Source organism: Ceratotherium simum, chromosome X, assembly GCF_057802395.1.
Source record: "Ceratotherium simum simum isolate JZ-2026a chromosome X, ASM5780239v1, whole genome shotgun sequence".
NCBI lineage: Eukaryota > Metazoa > Chordata > Mammalia > Perissodactyla > Rhinocerotidae > Ceratotherium > Ceratotherium simum.
Genome location: NC_141940.1, coordinates 73,937,919 through 73,960,353, shown reverse-complemented (window position 1 = coordinate 73,960,353; position 22,435 = coordinate 73,937,919). Strand labels below are relative to the sequence as shown.

Genomic DNA, 22,435 nt, shown 5'->3' with positions numbered 1-22,435 from the left:
GAACTTCCACTTCAATGCGATGGAGTAGATGTACTTATCCCTATTCCTTCTGCTAAGTGCAACTAAAACCCTGGACATTATTCATAAAACAAATATAAGAAGACTCTGAAAGGTAGAGAGAAGGAAGACTGGTTAGGGACCTTGGGCCAAGGAATGACACAGTGGTGAGTTCCCTGGGTTTTCTTTTTGCTTCATATATCCCAGAGTTGGTGCTAGAGATGCCAACACACACAGATAAATAAAAACCCCAAGAAAAGTCTGCTCTCTCTAGGCAAAGAACCAGGAAAAGGGCAGCAATGCAAGATGGAAAACCTTTAGACGATAACTGCTTTATTACAGCCGAACATCACAGGAAAAAATGTGGTCCCAGCCCCACCCACTCCAGCAAAAGCCAAGTGGGGAGCGTAGACTTCCACCCTTGTGAGAGTGTGATGAGGTACCCCAACCACTGCCCAGGTGGTGTCAGAGAAGGCCAGATAGGGTAATGAGACTTTCCTACCCAATGGCTGGTAATGAGGCATTCTCCCACTTCCTGAGGTGTCAGTGGAGCCTGGATTTCCACCCTACCCTGGAGTAACAAGATGCCCCTCTCCATCCCTGCTGGAATGGTGTCATAGGAGGAACAAAATCTACAAACACTTGTGGAGAGGCAGGACTTTCACTGTTACACGGCAGATAATGAGGCCACCCCACCATGGTGTTAGTGGAGACCATGTGGGGTGCCATCTTTACCCAGCACTAACAAGGAATCCTCCACCTTGAGTATCAATGGAGGCCAAGTGGGGAACCTGAGCTTCTATTTCCATCTGGAAGTAACAAGGCTGAACTCCTCCTCTGCCACAGCAATGTCAGAGAAAGCCAGCTAATACAGAAGGTTTAAATGAGATACAGAGTGTCATAATAGGAAAATGTCCAGGTTCCAATAAAAAATTACTCATCATACCAAGGACTGGAAAGACCTCAAATGGAATGAAAAAAGACAATAACTGATGCCAACACTGAGATGACAGAAATGTTACAATATCTGACAAAGATTTTAAAGTAACCATCATAAAAATGCTTCAATGAACAATTATGAACATACTTAAAAAAATAGAAAGGCTTGGCAAAGAAATAGAAAGTCTCAGCAAAAAATAAAACAAAAATATAAGATATAAAGAAGAATAAATGGAAATTTTAGAACTGAAAAATACAATAGCTGAAATAAAAACCTCTGTGGATAGGTTCAACAGCAAATGGAGTAGGCAGAGGAAAGATCAGTGAACTCAAAGCTAGAACAATAGAAATTACCAATCTGAACAACAGAGAGAAGATAGACTGGAAGAATAAGAGAATAGAGCCACAAGGGACCTGTGGGAAATGACAAAGGTTCTAACCTTCCTGTCATCAGATTCCTGCAAAGAGAAGAGAAAGAAGGTGAAGCTGAAAAAGTGCTTGAGGAAATTATGTCCAAAAACTTACCAAATCTGGCAAAAGACATAAACCTACAGATTCACAAAGCTGAGTGAATCTCAAACAATATAAACTCAAAGAAATCCACCCCAAGACACATCACAAACGTCCGAAAACTAAAAACAAAGAAAAAATATTGAAGGCAGCCAGAGGAAAACAACACTTTACTTATAGGGAAAAAACAAGTTGAAGAATAGCAGATTTCTCATCAGAAGCCCTGGCAGCCAGAGAGAAGTGGCACAATATTTTTGAAGTGCTGAAAGGAAAGAATCATCAACCTGGAATCCTATAACTAACCAAAATATCTTTCAGGAATGAAGGGGAGATCAAGACATTATTAGATAAAGGGAAACTATGAGAATTTATCAACAGGCCTACTCTAAAAAAATGGCTAAAGGAAGTTCTCTAAATAGAAAGGAAACAACAACAAAAAAGAAACCTTGGACTACAGCAAAGTCGCAGGGTACAAAATCAATCTACAAAAATCAGTTGCATTTCAGTATGCTAATAACGAACTAACAGAAAGAGAGCTCAAAAAGATAATACCATTTACAATTGCATCAAAAAAGAATAAAATATCTAGGAATAAATCTTACCAAGGAGGTGAAAGACCTATACAATGAAAACTACAAGACATTATTGAAAGAAATTGATGATGACATAAAGAAATGGAAAGATATCCCATGCACATGGATTGGAAGAATAAACATAGTTAAAATGTCTATATTACCTAAAGCAGTCTACAGATTCAGTACCATCCTAATCAGAATCCCAATGACATTCTTCACAGAAATAGAAAAAAGAATACTAAAATTCATATGGGCCAACAAAAGACCCCGAATAGCTAAAGCAATCCTAAGAAAAAAGAACAAAGCAGGAGGCATCGCAATCCCTGACTTCAAAACATACTACAAAGCAATAGTAATCAAAACAGCATGGTACTGGTACAAAAACAGACACACAGATCAATGGAACAGAATTGAAAGCCCAGAAATAAACCCACACATATACGGACAGCTAATTTTCGACAAAGGAGCTAAGAACATACAATAGAGAAGAGAAAATGTCTTCAATAAATGGTGTTGGTAAAACTGGAAAGCCACATGCAAAAGAATGAAAGTGGACCATCTGCTATCGCCATTCACAAAAATTAACTCAAAATGGATCAAAGACCTGAAGGTGAGACCTGAAACTATAAAACTCATAGCAGAAAATATAGGCAACACACTATTTGACATTGGTCATAAAGGAATCTTTTCAGATGACATGTCTACCCAGACTAGGGAAACTAAAGAAAAAATAAACAAGTGGGACTTTATCAGATTAAAGAGCTTCTACAAGACAAACGAAACCAGAATCAAGATGAACAGACAACCCACCAGCTGGGAGAGAATATTTGCAAAACATACATCTGACAAGGGGTTGATCTCCATAATATATAAAGAACTCACACAACCGAACAACAAAAAAACAAACAACCCAATCAAAAAATGGGCAGAGGAAATGAACAGACACTTCTCCAAAGAAGATATACAGATGGCCAATAGGCACACGAAAAGATGTTCAACATCACTAATCATCAGGGAAATGCAAATCAAAACAACACTAAGATATCACCTCACACCCGTTAGAATGGCTATAATCACCAAGACAGAAAACAACAAATGTTGGAGAGGATGTGGAGAAACAGGAACCCTCATACACAGCCGGTGGGAATGCAAATTGGTGCAGCCTCTATGGAAAACTGTATGGAGATCCCTCAAAGAATTAAAAATAGAGATGCCCTATGATCCAGCTATCCCACTACTGGGAGTCTATCCAACGAACCTGAAATCAACAATCCAAAGAGGCTTATGCACCCCTATGTTCATTGCAGCATTATTCACTATAGCCAAGAAGTGGAAGCAACCTAAGTGTCCCTCGACTGACGATTGGATCAAGAAGATGTGGTATATGTATACAATGGAATACTACTCAGCCATAAAAAAAGACAAAATCGTCCCATTTGCAACAACATGGATGGGCCTGGAGGGTATTATGTTAAGTGAAGTAAGCCAGAAAGAGAAAGACAAACACTGTATGATCTCACTCATATGTGGAATATAAACCAACACATGGACAGAGAAAACTGTATTGTGGTTACCAGGGGCAATGGGGGTGGGGGGTGGGCACAAGGGGTGAAGGGAGACATATATATGGTGATGGACAAACAAAAATGTACAACCAACAATTTCACAATGTTAAAAACTATTAAAACAGCAATAAAAAGAAAAAGAAACCTTGGAATATCAAAAGGGAAGAAAGAAAATGGTAAAACTATATTTTTATATAGGTAAACACAGTAAGCTTTCCTTCTTTTCTTGAGTTTTCTAAATTATGGTTGAAGGTTGAAGTGAAAGTTATAACAGTGATGTGGTTCTAAATGTATATAGAGGAAAATTTAGGACAATTATATTATAAATGGGGGAGGGTAAAGAGAGGTAAGGTTTCTATACTTCACTCAAACTGGAAACACGATGACAGCAGTAGACAGTAATAAGTTTCACACACACACTCACACACACACAGTGTAATATTTAGACCGACCACTAAAAAAAGGCTGTACAAAGAAATACACTTAACAGTATAGATGAAGCAAAATGGAATCCTAAAAATTGTTCAAGTAATCCACAGGAAGGAAGGAAAGAGAGAAGAGAGAAATGAAAAACAGAACAAAACAAACAAATACAAGAAAAAAATGAAATGGCCTACTTAAACCTTAACATATCAGTAATCTGAATACACTGATTAAAAGACAGAGATCAGCAAAGTGGACTAAAATATGTGCTGTCTATACGCTGTCTACAAGAAATTCACTTCAAATATAACATTATAAGCAGGTTGAAAGTAAAAGGATAGAAATAGTTATATCACGTAAACATTAATCAAAGGATAGCAAGAGTGGCAATATTAGTATTAGTAATTGTAGACTTCAGAGCAAAGAAAATTAACAGAGACATAGAAGGACATTATATAATGATAAAAGGGTCAATCCACAAAGAAGACAGAGCAATCATAAATGTGTATGCATCCAACAGCAGAGTCATGAAATATGTGAAGCAAAAACCAATAGGAGTGAAAGGAGAGCTAGATAATTCCACAGTTATAGTTGGAGACTTCAGCATGCCTGCTAAACCAGTAATAGAACAACTAGCCAGAAAATCAGCAAAGATATACAAGAACTCAGCAACACCATCAACTAGTGGGATCTAATGGACATTTATAGAACAGTTCTCCCAACAACAGCAGAATACACATTCTTTTCAAGTGTCCATGGAACATATACGAAGATAGATCATATCCTGGGCCATAAAATAAATCTCAAAAAAATTAAATAATTGAAATCATACTAGCTGTATTCTCTGACTACATGGAATAAAACTAGGATTCAATAACAAAACATAATAGGAAAATCTGTAAACACTTAGAAACTAAACAACACACTTCTAAGTAATCTATGGGTCAAAGAGAAGGTCTCAGGGAAATAAAAAATACATTGAAGTAAATGAAAATGAAAATACAACATAGCAAAGTTTGTGGGACACAGGTAAAGCAGCACTGAGAGGGAAATTTACAGCACTAAATGTATACATTAGAAAAGAGGAAAAGTCTCAGATTAATAATCTAAGTTTCCATGTCAAGAACCTAGAAAAAGAAAAGCAAACTGAATGCAAAGTAAGCAGAATGAAGTAAATAATAAAAATAAGAGCAGAAATCAATGAGACTGAAGACACAAATACCAGAGAGAAAATCAATGGAGGAGCTGGTTCTTTGAAAAGATGGATAAAACGTACTAACTTCTGGCAAGAATGACAGAAAAAAAGAGAGAACATAAATTATCAATATCAGGAATAAAACAGTGGATATCACTACAGATCTTGCACACATCAAAAGAATAATAAGGGAATAATACAAACTCTATACACATAAATTTGACAACTTAGATGAAATGGGTCCCTTCATTGTAAAACACAAATTACCACAACTCATCCAATATAAAATAGATAATTTGAACAGCTCTATAACTATTAAGGAAATTGAATTTGGAATTTAAAAATTCTGGAAAAGAATCTCCAGGCCCAGACAGTTTCACTGGAAAGTTCTACCAAACATTTAGAAAAGAGCTAACATAAATTCTACACAATCTTTTCCAAAAATTTAGAAGAGGAGGGAACACATCCCAATTCATTTTATGAACGTAGTATTACCCTGATGCCAAAATCAGACAAAGACTACACAAAAAAAACTACAGACCAATATCCCTAATAAATATAGATTAAAAATCTTTAACAAAAATACTAGCAAATAGAATTCAGCAATATATAAAAAGAATTATATACCATGACCATGTGGGGTTTATTTCAAGGATGCAAGGCTGCTTCAATATTTAAAATCAGTCAATGTAATGCACCATATTAACAGGTTAAAGAAGAAAAATCACATGATTATTGATGCAGGAAAAGTGTGTGACAAAATGCAACACTCATTCATGATAAAAATTCTCAGAAAAAAAGGAATGGGGGAACTACCTTAACTTGATAAAGAGGCTCTACAAAAACCTACAGCTAACATTATACTTAATGGTGAAAGACTGAATGCCTTTCCCACTACGAGAGTGAACAAGGCAAGAATATTCACTCTCACCACTCTTATTTAACATGGTGCTGAAAGTTCTAGTCGTGCAATAAGGCAAGAAAACAAAAGAGAAAGCATATGAATTGGAAAGGAAGAAATAAAACTGTTCATATTTGCAGATGACATGATTGCTTACATAGAAAATCCTAAGGAATCGTCCAAAAAAAAAAATTCCTGAAATGAGTGAGTTCAGAAGGTTGCAGGATACAAGATACACATAGAAAAATCAATTATATTTCTTTATACTAGAAATTAACACATGGACACCACTTATAATCACTCAAAAGAACTTGAAATACTTAAGTATAAATCTAACAAAACATGTATAGGACTTGTATACTGAAAACTACAGAATGCTGATGCAAGAAACAAAAAATTTAAATAAATGAAGAGACATACTCTGTTCATGGATTTGGAAGATTTAATATAATGAAGATTTCAATTCTTTTTTTTATTGAAATATAAATAAAGATGTTAATTCTTGATATACAGTGTACTGGGTTGGATAGTGTCCCCCCAAAATTCATGTCCTTCCTGGAACCTCAGAATGTTCCATATTTGGAAATAAGGTCATTGCCGATGTAATTAAGATGAAATCATACTGGATTAGGGTGGGCCCTTAATCCAAAAAAGGCTGGTGTCCTTATGAGAAGACAGAAGAGAAACAAGAGACAGATACATAGGGAGAACGCCATGTGATGACAGAGACAGAGATTGGAGTGATGAATCTATAAGCCAAGGAATGCCAAGGTTTGCCAGTAACCACCAGAAGCTAGGAAGAGGCAAGGAAGGATCCTCTCCCTAGAGACTTCAGAGAGAGTATAGTCCTGCTGAGATCTTGATTTCAGACTTCTAGCTTCCAGAGCTCTGAAAGAATAAATTTCTGTTGTTATTAGCCACCCAGTTTGTGGTAATTTTTTATGGCAGTCCTAGGAAACAAATATAGTTTAACAAAATTCCTATCAAAATCCCAGCAAGAAATTTTGTAGATATAGACAATATTATTCTAAAATGAATATGGAAAGGCAAAGGAACTAGAACAGCTAAAACAATTTTGAAAAAGAAGAATAAAGTGGGTGGAATCACTCTACCCAATTTTAAGACTTACTGTATAGCTACAATAATCAGGAATGTGTGGTATTGGCAAAGGGACAGACACGTAGAAAACAGGTTAGAGAACTTAGCAACAGACTCACACAAATATGCCCATCTGATTTTTGTCAAAAGTACAAAAGCAGGGGCCAGCTCAGTGGCGTAGTGGTTAAGTGCGTGCGCTCTGCTTCGGCAGCCCGGGGTTCGCCGGTTTGGATCCCGGGTGCGGACCGATGCACCGCTTGTCAAAACATGCTGTGGCGGCATCCCATATAAAGTAGAGGAAGATGGGCATGGATGTTAGCCCAGGGCCAGTCTTCCTCATACACACACAAAAAAGTACAAAAGCAATTTAATGGAGGAAAAACTGTTTTGTCAACAAACGGTGCTAGAGCAATTGGATGTCCATAGATGAAAATGAACCTAAACCTAAATCTCACACATCATATAAATATAACTTAAAACGTATCATAAACTTAAATGTAAAACATAAACCTTTAAGAAAAAAAGCAGGAGAAAATCTTTGGGATGTAAGGCTAGGCAGAGTTCTCCAATAGACTTGACACCCAAAGTATGACCCATAAGAGGAAATTGATAAATTGGACAAAATTAAAAAATTTATTCTGTGAAAGACCTTGTTAAGCAGATGAAAAGACAAGCTACAGACTGGGAGAAAATATTTTCAAACTACATATCTGACTAGTACCTAGAATATATAAAGTACTCTCAAAACTGAACAGTAAAAAAACAAAACAATCCAATTACAAAATGGACAAAAGACATGAATGGACATTTCACCAAAGAGTATATAAAAATGACAAATAAGCACATGAAAAAATGGTCAGCATCATCAGCCATTAGGGAAATGCAAATTAAAACCACAATGAGATACCATGACACACCTATCAGAATGGCTAAAATAAAAAATAGTGACAATACCAAATGTTGACATGGATGTGGAGATACTGAATTACTCATACATTGCTGGCAAGAATGTAAAACGTTACAGCCACTCTGGAAAACAGTTTGGCAGTTTCTTTAAAAACTAAACATGCAATTACCACATGAACCAGCAATTGCCTTCTTGGGTACTTATCCCAGAGAAATGAAGATTTATGTTCCCACAAAAACCTATACACAAATGTTTACAGCAGCTTTATTTGTAATAGCCCCAAACTGGAAACAAACGAGATGCCCTTCAACAGGTGAATGGTTAAGCAAACTGTGGCACATCCATACCATGGAATACTACTCAGCAATAAAAAGAAATGAAATACTGATATACGCAACAACTTGATGAATCCCCAGAGAATTATGCTGACTGAAAAAAGCCAATCTCAAAAGGTTATATACCGTACAATTCCAAATCTCAAGTTATATACTGTATGATTCAATTTATATAACATTCTTGAAATGATAAAATTATAGAAATTGACAATACATTAGTGGTTGCCAGAGTTTAAGGAAGGATTGGAGGTGGAAGAGAAATGGGAGGGGGCCATAAAAAGGGCAACATGAGGAATCCTTATGGTGATGGAAAAGTTCTGTGTCTTGACTGTAACAATGTCAACATCCTGGTTGTGATGTTGTGTTATAGTTTTGTAAGATGTTACCATTGGGGGAAACTGGGTGAAGGGTACACAGGATCTCTCATGTTATTTCTTAAACTGCACGTGAATCTACAATTATTTCAAAATAAAATGTTAATTAAGAAAAGCAACCAGAGCAATCCACTTGGTCTTAAAAATAATCTAGAATATGAACCTACTGTAGAGTATATAGGCTTGCCTGCTCAAGTATGCAACTCATCCCTCCTGCATTTTCATTGGCAGTAGTTTCTGAATACCAACTTGAGCCTCTCCTTTGAACTGAAGTTTCCTAGCAAGAGCAGGTAAAGAAGATGTGTGTTCTGGTGGACAGAGCCCTGGAATTGAGGTCAGAAGACCTGGGTTCTAGTCCTGACTCTCATTCATTAGCCATATCAACTTAGGCAAATTGGTAACTTGACATTTTTGAATCGTAAACATTTCCTTATTTATAAATCAAGGATAATAATACCACCATTCTCTACTTCAAAGAATTGCTGTGAAGGGAGGGTCGTATGAAATAATGGATGTAAGATTGCCTTGTCAAATGTAAAGCACGATACTGTGAGGCATGAGGTTTTATACTTGTGCGATAGCCATTTTGCCACTGTATGGAGGCACTTGATAAAGGTTATCTGCTCGATAAATAATGACAGAGTGATTGGTCATTAGAAAAGTCAAACAAGGGCAGACTTTTCTCCCAAGCATTTAAAACAAAGGAGATGCATAGCATATTCAAACAGGAAAAAGCAACATAGACTATTATATATATATATATATATATATATATATATATATATATATAAAGAGCCAAGAGGGTTATTAAATTAATGCTTCATAAAAAGCTAACTATCCCATCATGTTTCAGGCGATAAGCAATAATGGATGGGAGACTCGTCAAAAAAGTAGAAAAATATTAAGCTCTCTAACAGGCAACCCAAGAGCCAGAGAGATGGAACAGTAATATATTAGATAGAATAAAAGTGGCAAAAACAAAAACAAAATGATCAGAGTAGTTTTGGCCTTATATAGAGACTATGAAAATCAATCAGTTTGGATTTAAAGTAAAATTTAATTTTAGTTAGTATTAGTTATCATGGCAAACACATCTGAAGGTCCAGATGAGGCTCATGGCTTAGAAATTGAATTTTCTCTTCTTCCCAAAAGACAGTAAAAAAAATATATATCCAAAATGTTCAATGCTAAAGTTTTTTTTTTAACTTAAATTCACAGAGGCCATAATTACATAGCTCCAGGAGAATTCTAGGTTTCTGTAAGCGGATGCTAGTTTGTACCAGGTTGTCACCCTGCTATATTGTTCCACTATCTGTTGTGGTTTGCAGATATTTGTATACGAAGAAGTAGTTGAGTGCAGAGCAGAGTCAGGAGCCTTGGATATTAACAAGGACTCAAATAATGACTTTCTGTATTACTTTAAGCAAGCCATTTAACCTTCTTCATATTTTTTAGCTCTCTTATAATAACAATACTACCTTACATGTGTGTGAGCTGTTAAAGTTTACAACACATTATTATTTCAATTGATCCTTAAAACCTCAGTGTTGGAGTCAGAGCAGGTATTATTTCCATTTTACAAATGAGAAAACTGAAGTCAAACAGCAGAGGAGGGCCATCCATATGCAAAAACAAACAAACAAGAAACCATTTAGATCCTAACCTCACACTATAAACAAAAATTAACTCAAAATGGATCACAGACCTATATGTAAGAGATAAAAGTATAAAATCTTCTACAAGAAAACACAGGAGAAAATCTTCATAAATTTGGGATAGGCAAATATTTCTCAAAAACATGAACCATAAAAGAAAAAATTGCTAAATTAGATTTCATCAAAATTCAGACTTTTGCTTTTTAAATGATGCCATTAAGAAAATGAAAAGACAAGCCAGAGACTGGGAGAAAATATTTATAAATTCTATATTTGATAAAGGATTTGTATCTAGAATTTATAAAGAACTCTTAGAATTCAATAAGAACCCAATTTTAAAATTTGTGACATCATGGATGGACATTGAGGGTACAATGCAAAGTGAAATAAGTCAGAGGGAGAAGGTCAAATACCGTATGATTTCCTTCATTAAGTAGTAGATAAGAACAACAATAAACAAACACATAGGGACAGAGATTGGATTGGTGGTTACCAGAGGGGAAGGGGGGAGGGAGGAGGGTGAAGGGGATGATTCGATGCATGTGTGTGGTGATGGGTTGTAATTAGTATTTTGGTGGTGAACATGATGTAATCTATGCAGAAATAGAAGTACAATGATGTACACCTGAAATTTTTACAATGTTATAAACCAATGTTACTGCAATAAACAAAAAATTAAAAAAAAAAGTGGGAAAATAACTGAATAGACATTTTTCCAAAGAAGATATACAAATTGTCAATAAGCACATGAAAAAATGATCGACACCACTAGCCATCAAGGAAATGCAAATCAGAACCACAAGGAGCTACCACTACATACCCACTAACATAGCTGTAATAAAAAAGATGGACAATAACAAGTGTTGATGAGGATGTGGAGAAATTGGAACCCTCATACACTACTGGTAGGGATGTAAAATGGTGTAGCCACTTTGGAAAACAGATTGCAGCCCTCAAAAAGTTAAACATATGAGCATACCATAAACATATGGTAACAAAGAGTTATCATATGACCCAGAAATTCATGTACTGAAGGGAACTGAAAACATATGTCCACACAAAGACTTGTACACAAATATTCATAGCAGCATTATTCATAATAGCCAAAAAGTGGAGACAACTCAAATGTCTATCAACTAGTGAGTAGATAAACAAAATGTGATATATCCATTCAATAGAATATAATAATATTCTATTTATTCAGCAATAGGAAGGATTGAAATACTGATACATGGTACAACATGGATGAACCTCAAAAACATTACGCTAAATTGAAAGAAGCTAGACACAAGAGGTCAAGTATTGCATGATTCCATTTATATGAAGTATACAGAAAGAGAAAAACCATAGAGATAGAAAGCAGATCGACAGTTACCTGGGCCTGAAGGTGGAAGCAGGGATTGAATGCAAATGGGCACGAGGAAACTTTTTCGAGTAATGGAAATATTCTAAAACTGGATTGTGGTGACAGCTGCATAACTCTATAAATTTACTAAAAATCACTGAATTGTACACACACAATGGGTGAATTTATAGTATGTAAATTACACCTCAATAAAGCTAATTTAAAAGTCACTGAATAAACCTGCACTGAAAAGAAAAAAATCAGTAGAGGAGGGACTAAATTACAGGTCTTTAGTATTCCTTCTACTCTATTACCTGCCTCTGAGAAATGGCGGGAATAACAATAAGCTTTTTCAAAGGGTTAGTATCATCACAGGGAAAGTAACAATTCTACCAGGTTTTGAAAATACAAAATAATTCAAAATGCCAGATGGTACTGCTATTTTGACCTAATCCACAGTATATTTATACTAGAAATGTTCTACTTTTAACTATTTACATTTCATAAACCCAGGGAAATTTTGTAGTGTGTAACTACACTGTAATATGAATTTATTTACCCTAAAACTCAGATCAGAAAGCGTTTTTCTATGTAATTTCTAATACACAAGACAGTTCAGTCCTTTAAAATTAGCTACAAGTTTAATATCACTGTTTGACTTACGGTGTGGCTAATAAGGCTCAGAGCATCTTCAAAATAGCCCCAAACTTCTTCCGGGGGACAGAGTTCTGTACTCAGCACCCCCTCGGGCACTAGGAGGTTAATCAAGTTGCGCATACATTTGCTGAAATCAAAAAGAGAAAACTTATCCCATAAGGAAAGAAATCATTGGCTTCATGGCTAAGATAAGTAAAATCTGGATCTCATCCCAGACTAAGAGCTTCATAACACTTCTGTTCTTTCCTCAATTTTATCTGGCCTCCAACCTCAGAAGACAGATTTTTGAAGTTATAAAAGGGGCTGACCAATCCTTCCTTTTATTATGCCTATAGTTGTCTTTCACATTTTTTAGTTTCCTGCACTAAGAAGTTGTCGCTGTTTACTATATTTTATGAGCTGGTTCAATCTATAGGCAACTTAAAGCATCTTGCTACATCCTCAAATGGGCAAGGGAATTGGGATTTAAATTGAGAATAATTCCAGAAGAACTGTCTCTCATGTCTCAGAAAAGGAAGACTGTAATGAAGTTTTCCAGAGAAAAATCACACAACATCTATTTTTACCCATGTCTAGGCATAGAAAATATAAAATCTCCAAAAAATATTTTATATTATGTACAGCACTTATTGGTCCTTAAAGAATGGTGCTTAGAAAAAAATATCTGAGGCAAATATAGCAAAATGTTAACATTTGTTAAATTTGAGTGGTGGATACAATGGTGTTTGTTATATTAAGCAGTGTACTTTTCTGTACATTTGGCATATTTAGTAATGAAAGAAAGAAGGTACTTAATAATTTTATTATATGTATAGACTCATGCAAAGAAGCAATTTTCCCCCTTTTGCTGCTTTGGGAAAACCAAACTCCTTGACCTAGCTAATTAATTCTTGGTCTATAATACAACTCTAAATATGGAGCTGTTCTGAGGGCTTTTTAGCCCAGGAGTTACAGAAGTACCCCTGATCATCTTTTAAGTTGGGCCAGTTGAGTATGATTGATGACTTATGGGGCATTGACTATCAGAAAGCCTGGATTCAGTGTTGAATTATATTTACTAACCTGTATTTCATAACATCAATTGATTCTTTCTTTTTGTGGAGCAATAAAGCTCTTTTCAAGGCCTTTAGAGCGATGGAAGGATAGTAGGCAGGCATTTCCATTGCTAATGCTATAGGAAGGGAAAAGAAAGGTTGTGAATACCATAATCTCATCCATTGCAGTTTTCATCCCAGGCTACAACTTGCTTTCTCTAACCAAACTGGCCTGAAACAGATTAACAAAAACAAAGAAACACAAAAAAACAAAAATGAATTTTATAAAACAATGAATCCACAGTGGCTTTCAGAGACAGCTTCTACTTTCTGGGCAGAGTAACATGGTAGGATCACCAGGTTATATCTTCTCTTTAGCAAACATCAACAGAGAACCTACTGTTTCTGTGACCCTGCACCTAGTCACACAGATGAAGCAATAATCTTATGAACCAGAGTCAAGGAGGGGCACACTAAGAAGGAAACAGAAAGCAGATCGGTAAAAGGGCACTAATCAAAAACAGATTTATATCACAATATACTGTTTTTGTCTGATACTAAAAACATGAAACACTTGACATGAGAGTGAGTGCCAGAGATGATAAACCCTAAAACTTCCGGATGTGTTTACCAGGCCTCTAGAATTGGAGTTCCATTATACAAGGAGCAGTGGTCACCATCATATGTCCATAAAGCATATACCACCTGCTCCATGTCTCTAGGAATTCTGTCTTGGCAAGACAAGGAAAGGCAAATGTGACTTGTGCACTTGGGGCTACCTAATACCTTCACTAACCACACAGAGGCTCCCGAGGATGGTGAGAGACAAAAAGGGAAGATAATTAGGCCATTTCCTGCAGTGTAACCCCATAGGGGCTCTGGGTCCCCAATACCACTTACAGCCCAACCAGAAATTTCAAAGTGGCAATTGTGTTAAAAATTATTACCAATATTTCTCTGTACACTTTAGTAAATTGCTAACATTGCATCACCTTTGATTAGTGAAGCGGTCAATTGTCATTTCTAGCTAGCTGAGCAAAACTAACTTTCTGAAGTTTGAGCTGTCCCCATTGTGTAGTTATATAATTCAATTACACAGAGAATAAATATGTGTGTATTATGAGCAATGCACTTTGCTAGGGTTTATAAGTACAACAAATATAAGTAATTATTGTTCATGACACTAAGGACCTTATAGTCTCATAAAGAAAAAGATAAGTGCACAAATGATTGTAATACAAAATAGTTCAAGAATGCCATTAGAGAAGGAGAAACAAAGTGCTATGAGGAAACATTGTTTCCCACCTGGAGGTAAGAGAAAAGAAAGAAAAAAGTAGTATGATTTAAATGGGTACCAGCCTTCCAAAACCATAAATATAGCTCTTACATGCGATTGTTTCAAATGTTTTACTTTCTAAATGAGGCAGTTCCCACACTGATTCCAGGAAGCCGTCCAGGAATGGATCATTCATTTTGGCTTTAACTTCAAACTCATACAGCAGAAGCAATGTCTCACATGGATCGTTTGAGAAGTCTCCTAAGAAAGAGGCAAAAATGCAACATTGTCTGTGACTACATTTCATTGTTCTCTCCTAATCTCTCTTCTGAGGAGATTTTCCTTTTGAGGAAAATTAATTTTACTTACAATTTGAAGGTTATCCCAGCTTCTGTAGACAGAACTTTTGCATTTTTAAATCTATGAACTCACCAATACTTTCAGCACTTTGTAATGCATTCACTAGCATTGCCTATATTTCCTGAAATTATCGCCATGATGTTCCTAAATAGTCTGAAAAAGTCCGGCTGCTCTCTAATTCGAATCCAGTGTTTACCTGCCTCACTTTAATGATGGAGTTAACCAGAAGATACGGTTCTGTATAAACTAACTGTGGTTTTATTTTAGGAAAAGTAAAGGAGAGTTTCAAAATGTTTCATTTAGTCAGTCAACAGTATTTCTTGGGTATCACCAGTGGCAGAATCTTGTATCAGGTGGCATATACCATACCATGTGAGACGGTTTTCATTCATCCTTGTTAGACTGAACTTCTAAAAAAGTCTTGAGGTACAGCATACATACAAAACTGAATGAGGTGCATTAATCTTTAACAAATAGATTGATGAATTTTTTTAATTTTTTTATTGATGTTTTAATAGTTTATAACATTGTGAAATTGTTGGTTGTACTTTTTTGTTTGTCCATCACCATATATATGTCTCCCTTCACCCCTTGTGCCCACCCCCCACCCCCATTGCCCCTGGTAACCACAATACAGTTTTCTCTGTCCATGTGTTGGTTTATATTCCACATATGAGTGAGATCATACAGTTTTTGTCTTTCTCTTTCTGGCTTACTTCACTTAACATAATACCCTCCAGGCCCATCCATGTTGTTGCAAATGGGACGATTTTGTCTATTTTTATGGCTGAGTAGTATTCCATTGTATACATATACCACATCTTCTTGATCCAATCGTCAGTCGAGGGACACTTAGGTTGCTTCCACTTCTTGGCTATAGTGAATAATGCTGCAATGAACATAGGGGTGCATAAGCCTCTTTGGATTGTTGATTTCAGGTTCGTTGGATAGACTCCCAGTAGTGGGATAGCTGGATCATAGGGCATCTCTATTTTTAATTCTTTGAGGAATCTCCATGCCGTTTTCCATAGAGGCTGCACCAGTTTGCATTCCCACCAGCTGTGTATGAGGGTTCCTGTTTCTCCACATCCTCTCCAACATTTGTTGTTTTTTGTCTTGGTGATTATAGCCATTCTAACGGGTGTGAGGTGATATCTTAGTGTTGTTTTGATTTGCATTTCCCTGATGGTTAGTGATGTTGAACATCTTTTCATGTGCCTATTGGCCATCTGTATATCTTCTTTGGAGAAGTGTCTGTTCATTTCCTCTGCCCATTTTTTGATTGGGTTGTTTGTTTTTTTGTTGTTCAGTTGTGTGAGTTCTTTATATATTATGGAGATCAACCTCTTGTCAGATATATGTTTTGCAAATATTCTCTCCCAGCTGGTGGGCTGTCTGTTCAAGATTGATGAATTTTTATGTATGTTTAAACCCATGTAACCACCACCCAGATCACGATATACAACACTCCCAACACTTATGCTCCTTTCCAGTCAATATTACTTTAGCAAAGTTAAGAACTATTTTGACTTCTATCACTATTGATTGTTATTGCCTGTTCTTGAACTTCATTGCTAAGTACATAGAAATATAATCAACTTTTGAATATTGACTTTGTATCCTCTAACTTGCTAAGCTCATTTATTAGTTCCGGTAATTTTTTTGTAGATTCTTTGAGATATTCTATATAGACAATCATGTCATCTGCAAATAGAGTTAGTTTTATTTCTTTTCACTGTATATATCTTTTTTTCCATTCTTTTGCTTGCCTTATTGCACTGGCTAGGACCTCCAGGATGACGTTGACCAGGAGGGCGAGAGTAAACATCCTGGACACCCCACCTTTGTTCCTGCCCTTAGAGGGAAAGCATTCAGTCTTTCATCATTAAATACAACATTAGCTGTAGGTTTTCTTTTTGTAAATGCCCTTTATCAGGTTGTGGAACTTCCCTACTATTCCTAGTTTGCTGAGAGTTTTTATCATAAATGATGTTGAATCTTGTCACTTAATCTGTTGATATGGAATTAATTGATTGAATTCACAATGTTGAAACTAGGATAAATCTCACTTGGTTATGATCTATTATCCTTTTCATATTTTAAGAAATTCAATTTGCTAATATTTTGTTGAGGATTTCTGCATCTATTTTCATGAGGAATATTGGTCCATAGTTTTCTTTTCTCATATTTTGTCTAGTATTGGTATCAGGGTAATACTAATCTCACGAAATGAGCTGGGAAGTGTGCCCTCCTCTTCTTCTTGGAAGAGTTTGTATAAAATTGGTATTACATCTTCTTTAAATGTTTATTTATTTATTTATTTATTTTGTGAGGAAGATCAGCCCTGAGCTAACATCCATGCTAATCCTCCTCTTTTTGCTGAGGAAGACCGGCTCTGAGCTAACATCTATTGCCAATCCTCCTCCTTTTTTTTTTTTTTTTTTACCCCAAAGCCCCAGCAGATAGTTGTATGTCATAGTTGCACATCCTTCTAGTTGTAGTATGTGGGATGTGGCCTCAGCATGGCCGGACAAGCGGTACATCGGTGCACGCCCGGGATCCGAACCTGGGCCACCAGTAGCGGAGCGTGCGTACTTAACTGCTAAGCCACGGGGCTGTCCCAATCTTCTTTAAATGTTTAGTAGAATTCCCGAGTGGAGTTTTCTATGTTAGAAGATTTTTAACTATAAATTCAATGGGTGGGACTATTCAGGTTATGTATTTCTTCATGAGGGAGCTTTGGTAGTTGGTGACTTTCAAGGAATTTGTCCATCTCATCTAAGCTTTCAAATTCATGGGCATGAAGTTGTTGATAATATCCCCTTATTATCTTTTTTAATGTTTTTAGGGTCTGTAGTGATGTCTCCACTTTCATTATTGACATTGTTAATTTGTGTCCTGATCCGCCTGGCTAGCAGTTTCTCAATTGCATTGATCTTCTCAAAACAACAACAACCACAACAATACAGCTTTTGGTTTCATTGGTTTTATCTATTGTTTTCTGTTTTAAATTTTATTGATTTCTGCTCTTATATTATTTCTTTTGTTCTGCTTGTTTGGGTTTAATTTGCTAATTTTTTCTAGTTTTTTAAGGTGGAGACAGATTATTTGAGATCTTTCTTTTTCTAATAGAAGCATTTAATTCTATAAATTTTTGTCTAAACACTGCTTTAGCTGTATCCTTCAATTTTTAATATGTTATGTTTTCATTTTCATTCCATTCAAACTATTCTTAATTTCCCTTGTGACTTCCTCTTAGAGGCATTATTTAGAAGAATGCTGGTTAATTTCCAAATATTGGGGGATTTTACAGGTAGCTTTATATTATAGATTTATAATTTAATTCCATTATGGTCAAAGAAAATACTTTGTATGATTTTAATACTTTTAAATTTTTTGAGGTTTGTTTTATGGTTCAGAATATTGTCTATGGTGATGAACGTTCCATGTGCATTTGGAAAAAATGTGTATTCTGCTATTGTTGGGTAGAGCATTCTATAAACGTCAGTTAGATCATGTTGGTTGATAGTGTTGTTCATGTCTTCTATATACTTATTGAGTATCTGTTGACTTATTCTATTGATTACTGACAGAGGAGTCTATTGAAGTCTCCAACTGCAGTTATGGATTTGTCTATTTCTCCTTTCAGTTCCATCAGATTTTGCTTCATGTATTTTGAAGCTCTGTGTTAAGTACATTAAAAATTTAGGATAGTTATGTTGTTATGTTTAATTGACCACTTTTTCATTAGGTCCCTCTTTATCTCTAGTATTATTCCTTGTTCTAAAGTGTTTTGTCTGATATTAATATAGCCACTCCAGCTTTCTTCTGATTAGTGTTTGAATAGTGTACCTTTTTTGATTCCTTTTATTTTTAACCTATATCTATGCATTCATATTTTAAGTGGGTTTCTTATAGACAGCACATTGTTGGATCTTGATTTTTTTGTCCAATCTGACATTCTCGGTCTTTTAATTGGTGTGTTTAGACCAGGAATGAGCAAACTACAATCTGTGGGCTGGCTGCCTATTTTGAAAATAAAGTTTTATTGGAACACAATCATGTCCATTTGTTAAAATATTGTCTATGTCTGTTTTCCTGCTATAATGGCAGAGTTGAGTAGTGGTGCCTGAGAGCTATAGCCAGCTAGTCTATTTACTATTGGCCCTTTAAGAAAAGTGTCCTGACCTCTGATTTAGATCATTTATATTTAATGCAATTATTGATATAGTTCAGTGTTCTTGAACTTCATAAAAATGAATTATACATAGAACAACTAGACAGAAGATCAACAAAGGAATAAAAGACTTGAAAAACACTATAAGCCAGCTAGATCTAACAGACATCAATAGAACACTGCACTCAACAGCACCAGAATATACATTCCTCTCAAGTGCACACAGAATATTCTCCAGGATAGACCATATGCTAGGTTATAAAACAAACCTCAATAAATTTCAAAGTATAAAACAATACAAAGTATTTTCTGTGACCACAATGGAATGAAATTAGAAACTAATAACAGGAAAAAGTTTGGGAAACTCAGAAATATATGGGAAGTAAACAACACACTCTTAAACAATCAATGCATAAAAGAAAAAAAAACAGAAGAGAAATTAGAAAATACTTTGAAATGAATGAAAATGAAGACACAATATACCAAAACTAATGGGATGCAGCTAAAGTAGTGCTTAGAGAGAAATTTATATTTGCAAATACCTATATTAAGAAGGAAGAAAGATCTCAAATCAATAACATAACCTTCCATCTTAGTTAAGAGCAAACTAAACCCAAATAAGTACAAGGTAGGGAATAATAAAGATTGGAGTGGAAATGAATGAATTAGTGAATAGGAAAATAATAGAGAAAATTAATGAAACCAGAAGCTGGTTCTTTGAAAAGATCAACAGAATTGACAAACTTTTAGCTAGATTGACCAGGAAAAAAGAGAAAAGCCTCAGTACTAGAATCACAAATGAAAGGAGGGGGGGTCATCACTACAACTTCAGAGAAATAAAAAGGATTACAAAGGAATGCTACAAACCGCATAATGCCAATAAATTAGATAACCTAGATGAAATGCACAATTTCCTAGAAAGACAAAGTACTGCAACTGACTCAAGAAGAAATAGACAATCTAAATAGACCTATAATGAATGAAGATATTGAATAACAAATTTAAAAAACTACAGAAAAAGGAAAGCCCAGGCCTAGACAGCTTTACCACTGGATTGTACCCAACATTTAAAGAAGAATTAATACTAATTCTTCACAAATTCTTTCAAAAATAGAAGGGGATGGAACACTTCACAACTCATTCTATGAGGCCAGTATTACTGTGACACCAAAACCAGATAAAGACATCACAAGTAAAGACAAATATCTCTTATGAATATAGACACAAAAATCCCCAACAAAATACTAGTAAACTGAATCCAGCAACATATAAAAGAATTATACAACATGACCAAGTGGGATTTATCCCAGGAATGCAAAGGAAAAACAATTAACGTAACACACTATATCAATAAAATAAGAAGCAAAAACTAAATGATGATCTCAACAGAGTCAGAAAAGCATTTGACAAAATCCATCATCCTTTCATGATAAAAACAATTAACAAACTAGGAATAGAAGGGAACTTAACCTGATAAAGGGCATTTATGAAAAACCCACAGTTAACAACATACTTAATGGTGAAAGACTGGATTCTTTCCCTCTAAGATCAAGAACAAGAGAAGGATGACCACTTTCAACACTGCTATTCAACACTGTACTGGAAGTTCTAGCCAAAGAAATTAGGCAAGAAGAAGAAATAAAAGACATCAAGACTGGAAAAGAAGTAGTGAAACTATCTTTATTTGTACATGATGGGATCTTGTAAATAAGATTCCTAGGGAATCCAGTAAAATACCATTAGAACTAATAAACAAGTTTAATAAGATCAATATACAAAAATCAACTCCATTTCTATACAATAGCAATGAGCAAACTGAGCATAAGATTAAGAAAACAATTCCATTTATAATAGCATCAAAAATAATAAAGTACTTAGGAATAAATTAAACAAAATAAGTGCAGGACTTATACACTGAAAACTATAAAACATCATTGAAAGAAATTAAAGAAGACGTAAATAAAATGGAAAAATATTCTATGTTCATGGATTAGAAGACCTAACATTGTTAAGATGGCAATACTCCCCAAAATGATATATAGATTCAACACAATCCCTATCAGAATCCCAGCGGGCTTTTTTCTTTTTTCAGAAACTGACAGGCTCATCCTAAAATTCACATGAAAATTCAAGGGACCCAGAATAGTCAAGACAATCTTGAAAAAGAAGAGCAAATTTGGAGAACTAACACGTCCTAATTTCCAAACTTACTACAAAACAATGGTAATCAAGACAGTGTGGTACTGGCATAAGGATAGACAAATGTATCAATGGTATAGAATTGACAACCCAGAAATAAAACTATGTGTCTATGGTCAACTAATTTTCCACAGGAGGCAAAGAACATCCAATGAGGAAAGAAGAGGTTTTTTTTTTTTTTAACAAATGGCTCTGGGATAACTGGATAGCCACATGGAAAAGAATGAAGTTGGATCCTTACCTCATACTACATACAAAGACCAACTCAAAATGGATCAAAGACCTAAATGTAAGAGCTAAAACTATAAAACTCTTTAGAAGAAAACATAGGACTAAATATTCATGACTTTGGATTTGGCAGGTGATTCTTAGATATGATATCAAAAGCACGAGCAACAAAAGAAAAATAGGTAAGTTGTACCTCATCAAAGTTTAAAAAATTTGTGCTTCAAAGGATGCTATCAAGAAAGGGAAAAGACAACCCACAAAATGGGAGAAAATATTTGAAAGTCATATATCTGATCAGGGACTTGTATCTAGAATATATAAAGGACTCTTATGACTTAATAAAAAGACAAATAACCCAATGAAAAATTGGGCAAAGGGTCTGAATAGACATTTCTCCAAAGAAGATATACAAGTGGCCAATAAGCATATGAAAAGATGCTCAACACCATAAGTTGTCAGGGAAATCAGTCATGAGGAAATCAAAACCACAATGGGATATCATTATACACTCACTAGGGTGGCTAGAACAAAATGTCAGATAATACAAGTGTTGGCATGGAGGTGGAGAAAAATCAGAAGCCTCATACACTATTGGTGACAATATAAAATGGTGCAGCTGCTTTGGAAAACAGTCTGGTAGCTCCTCAAATGATTAAACACAGAGTTACCATATGACCTAGGTATA

At 35.3% G+C, this 22,435-nt stretch overlaps 1 protein-coding gene across 8 annotated transcripts in view; it reads right to left on the bottom strand.

Moving 5' to 3' along the window:
• The window catches only part of TEX11 (testis expressed 11), a 372,335-nt gene that overhangs the window by 14,052 nt on the left and 335,848 nt on the right, over positions 1 to 22,435 (bottom strand). For 7 of the 8 annotated variants that reach the window (XM_087426479.1, XM_087426478.1, XM_087426482.1 and 4 more), the window contains 3 exons: positions 14,898 to 15,047; positions 13,539 to 13,647; positions 12,483 to 12,603 (listed from right to left, as the gene is read on the bottom strand). The exons of the other annotated variant lie outside the window; for it this stretch is intronic. In XM_087426479.1, coding sequence (XP_087282605.1) covers positions 12,483 to 12,603; positions 13,539 to 13,647; positions 14,898 to 15,047 — 380 coding nt within the window. The remainder of the gene's footprint in view (positions 1 to 12,482; positions 12,604 to 13,538; positions 13,648 to 14,897; positions 15,048 to 22,435) is intronic. 8 annotated transcript variants of the gene reach the window in all.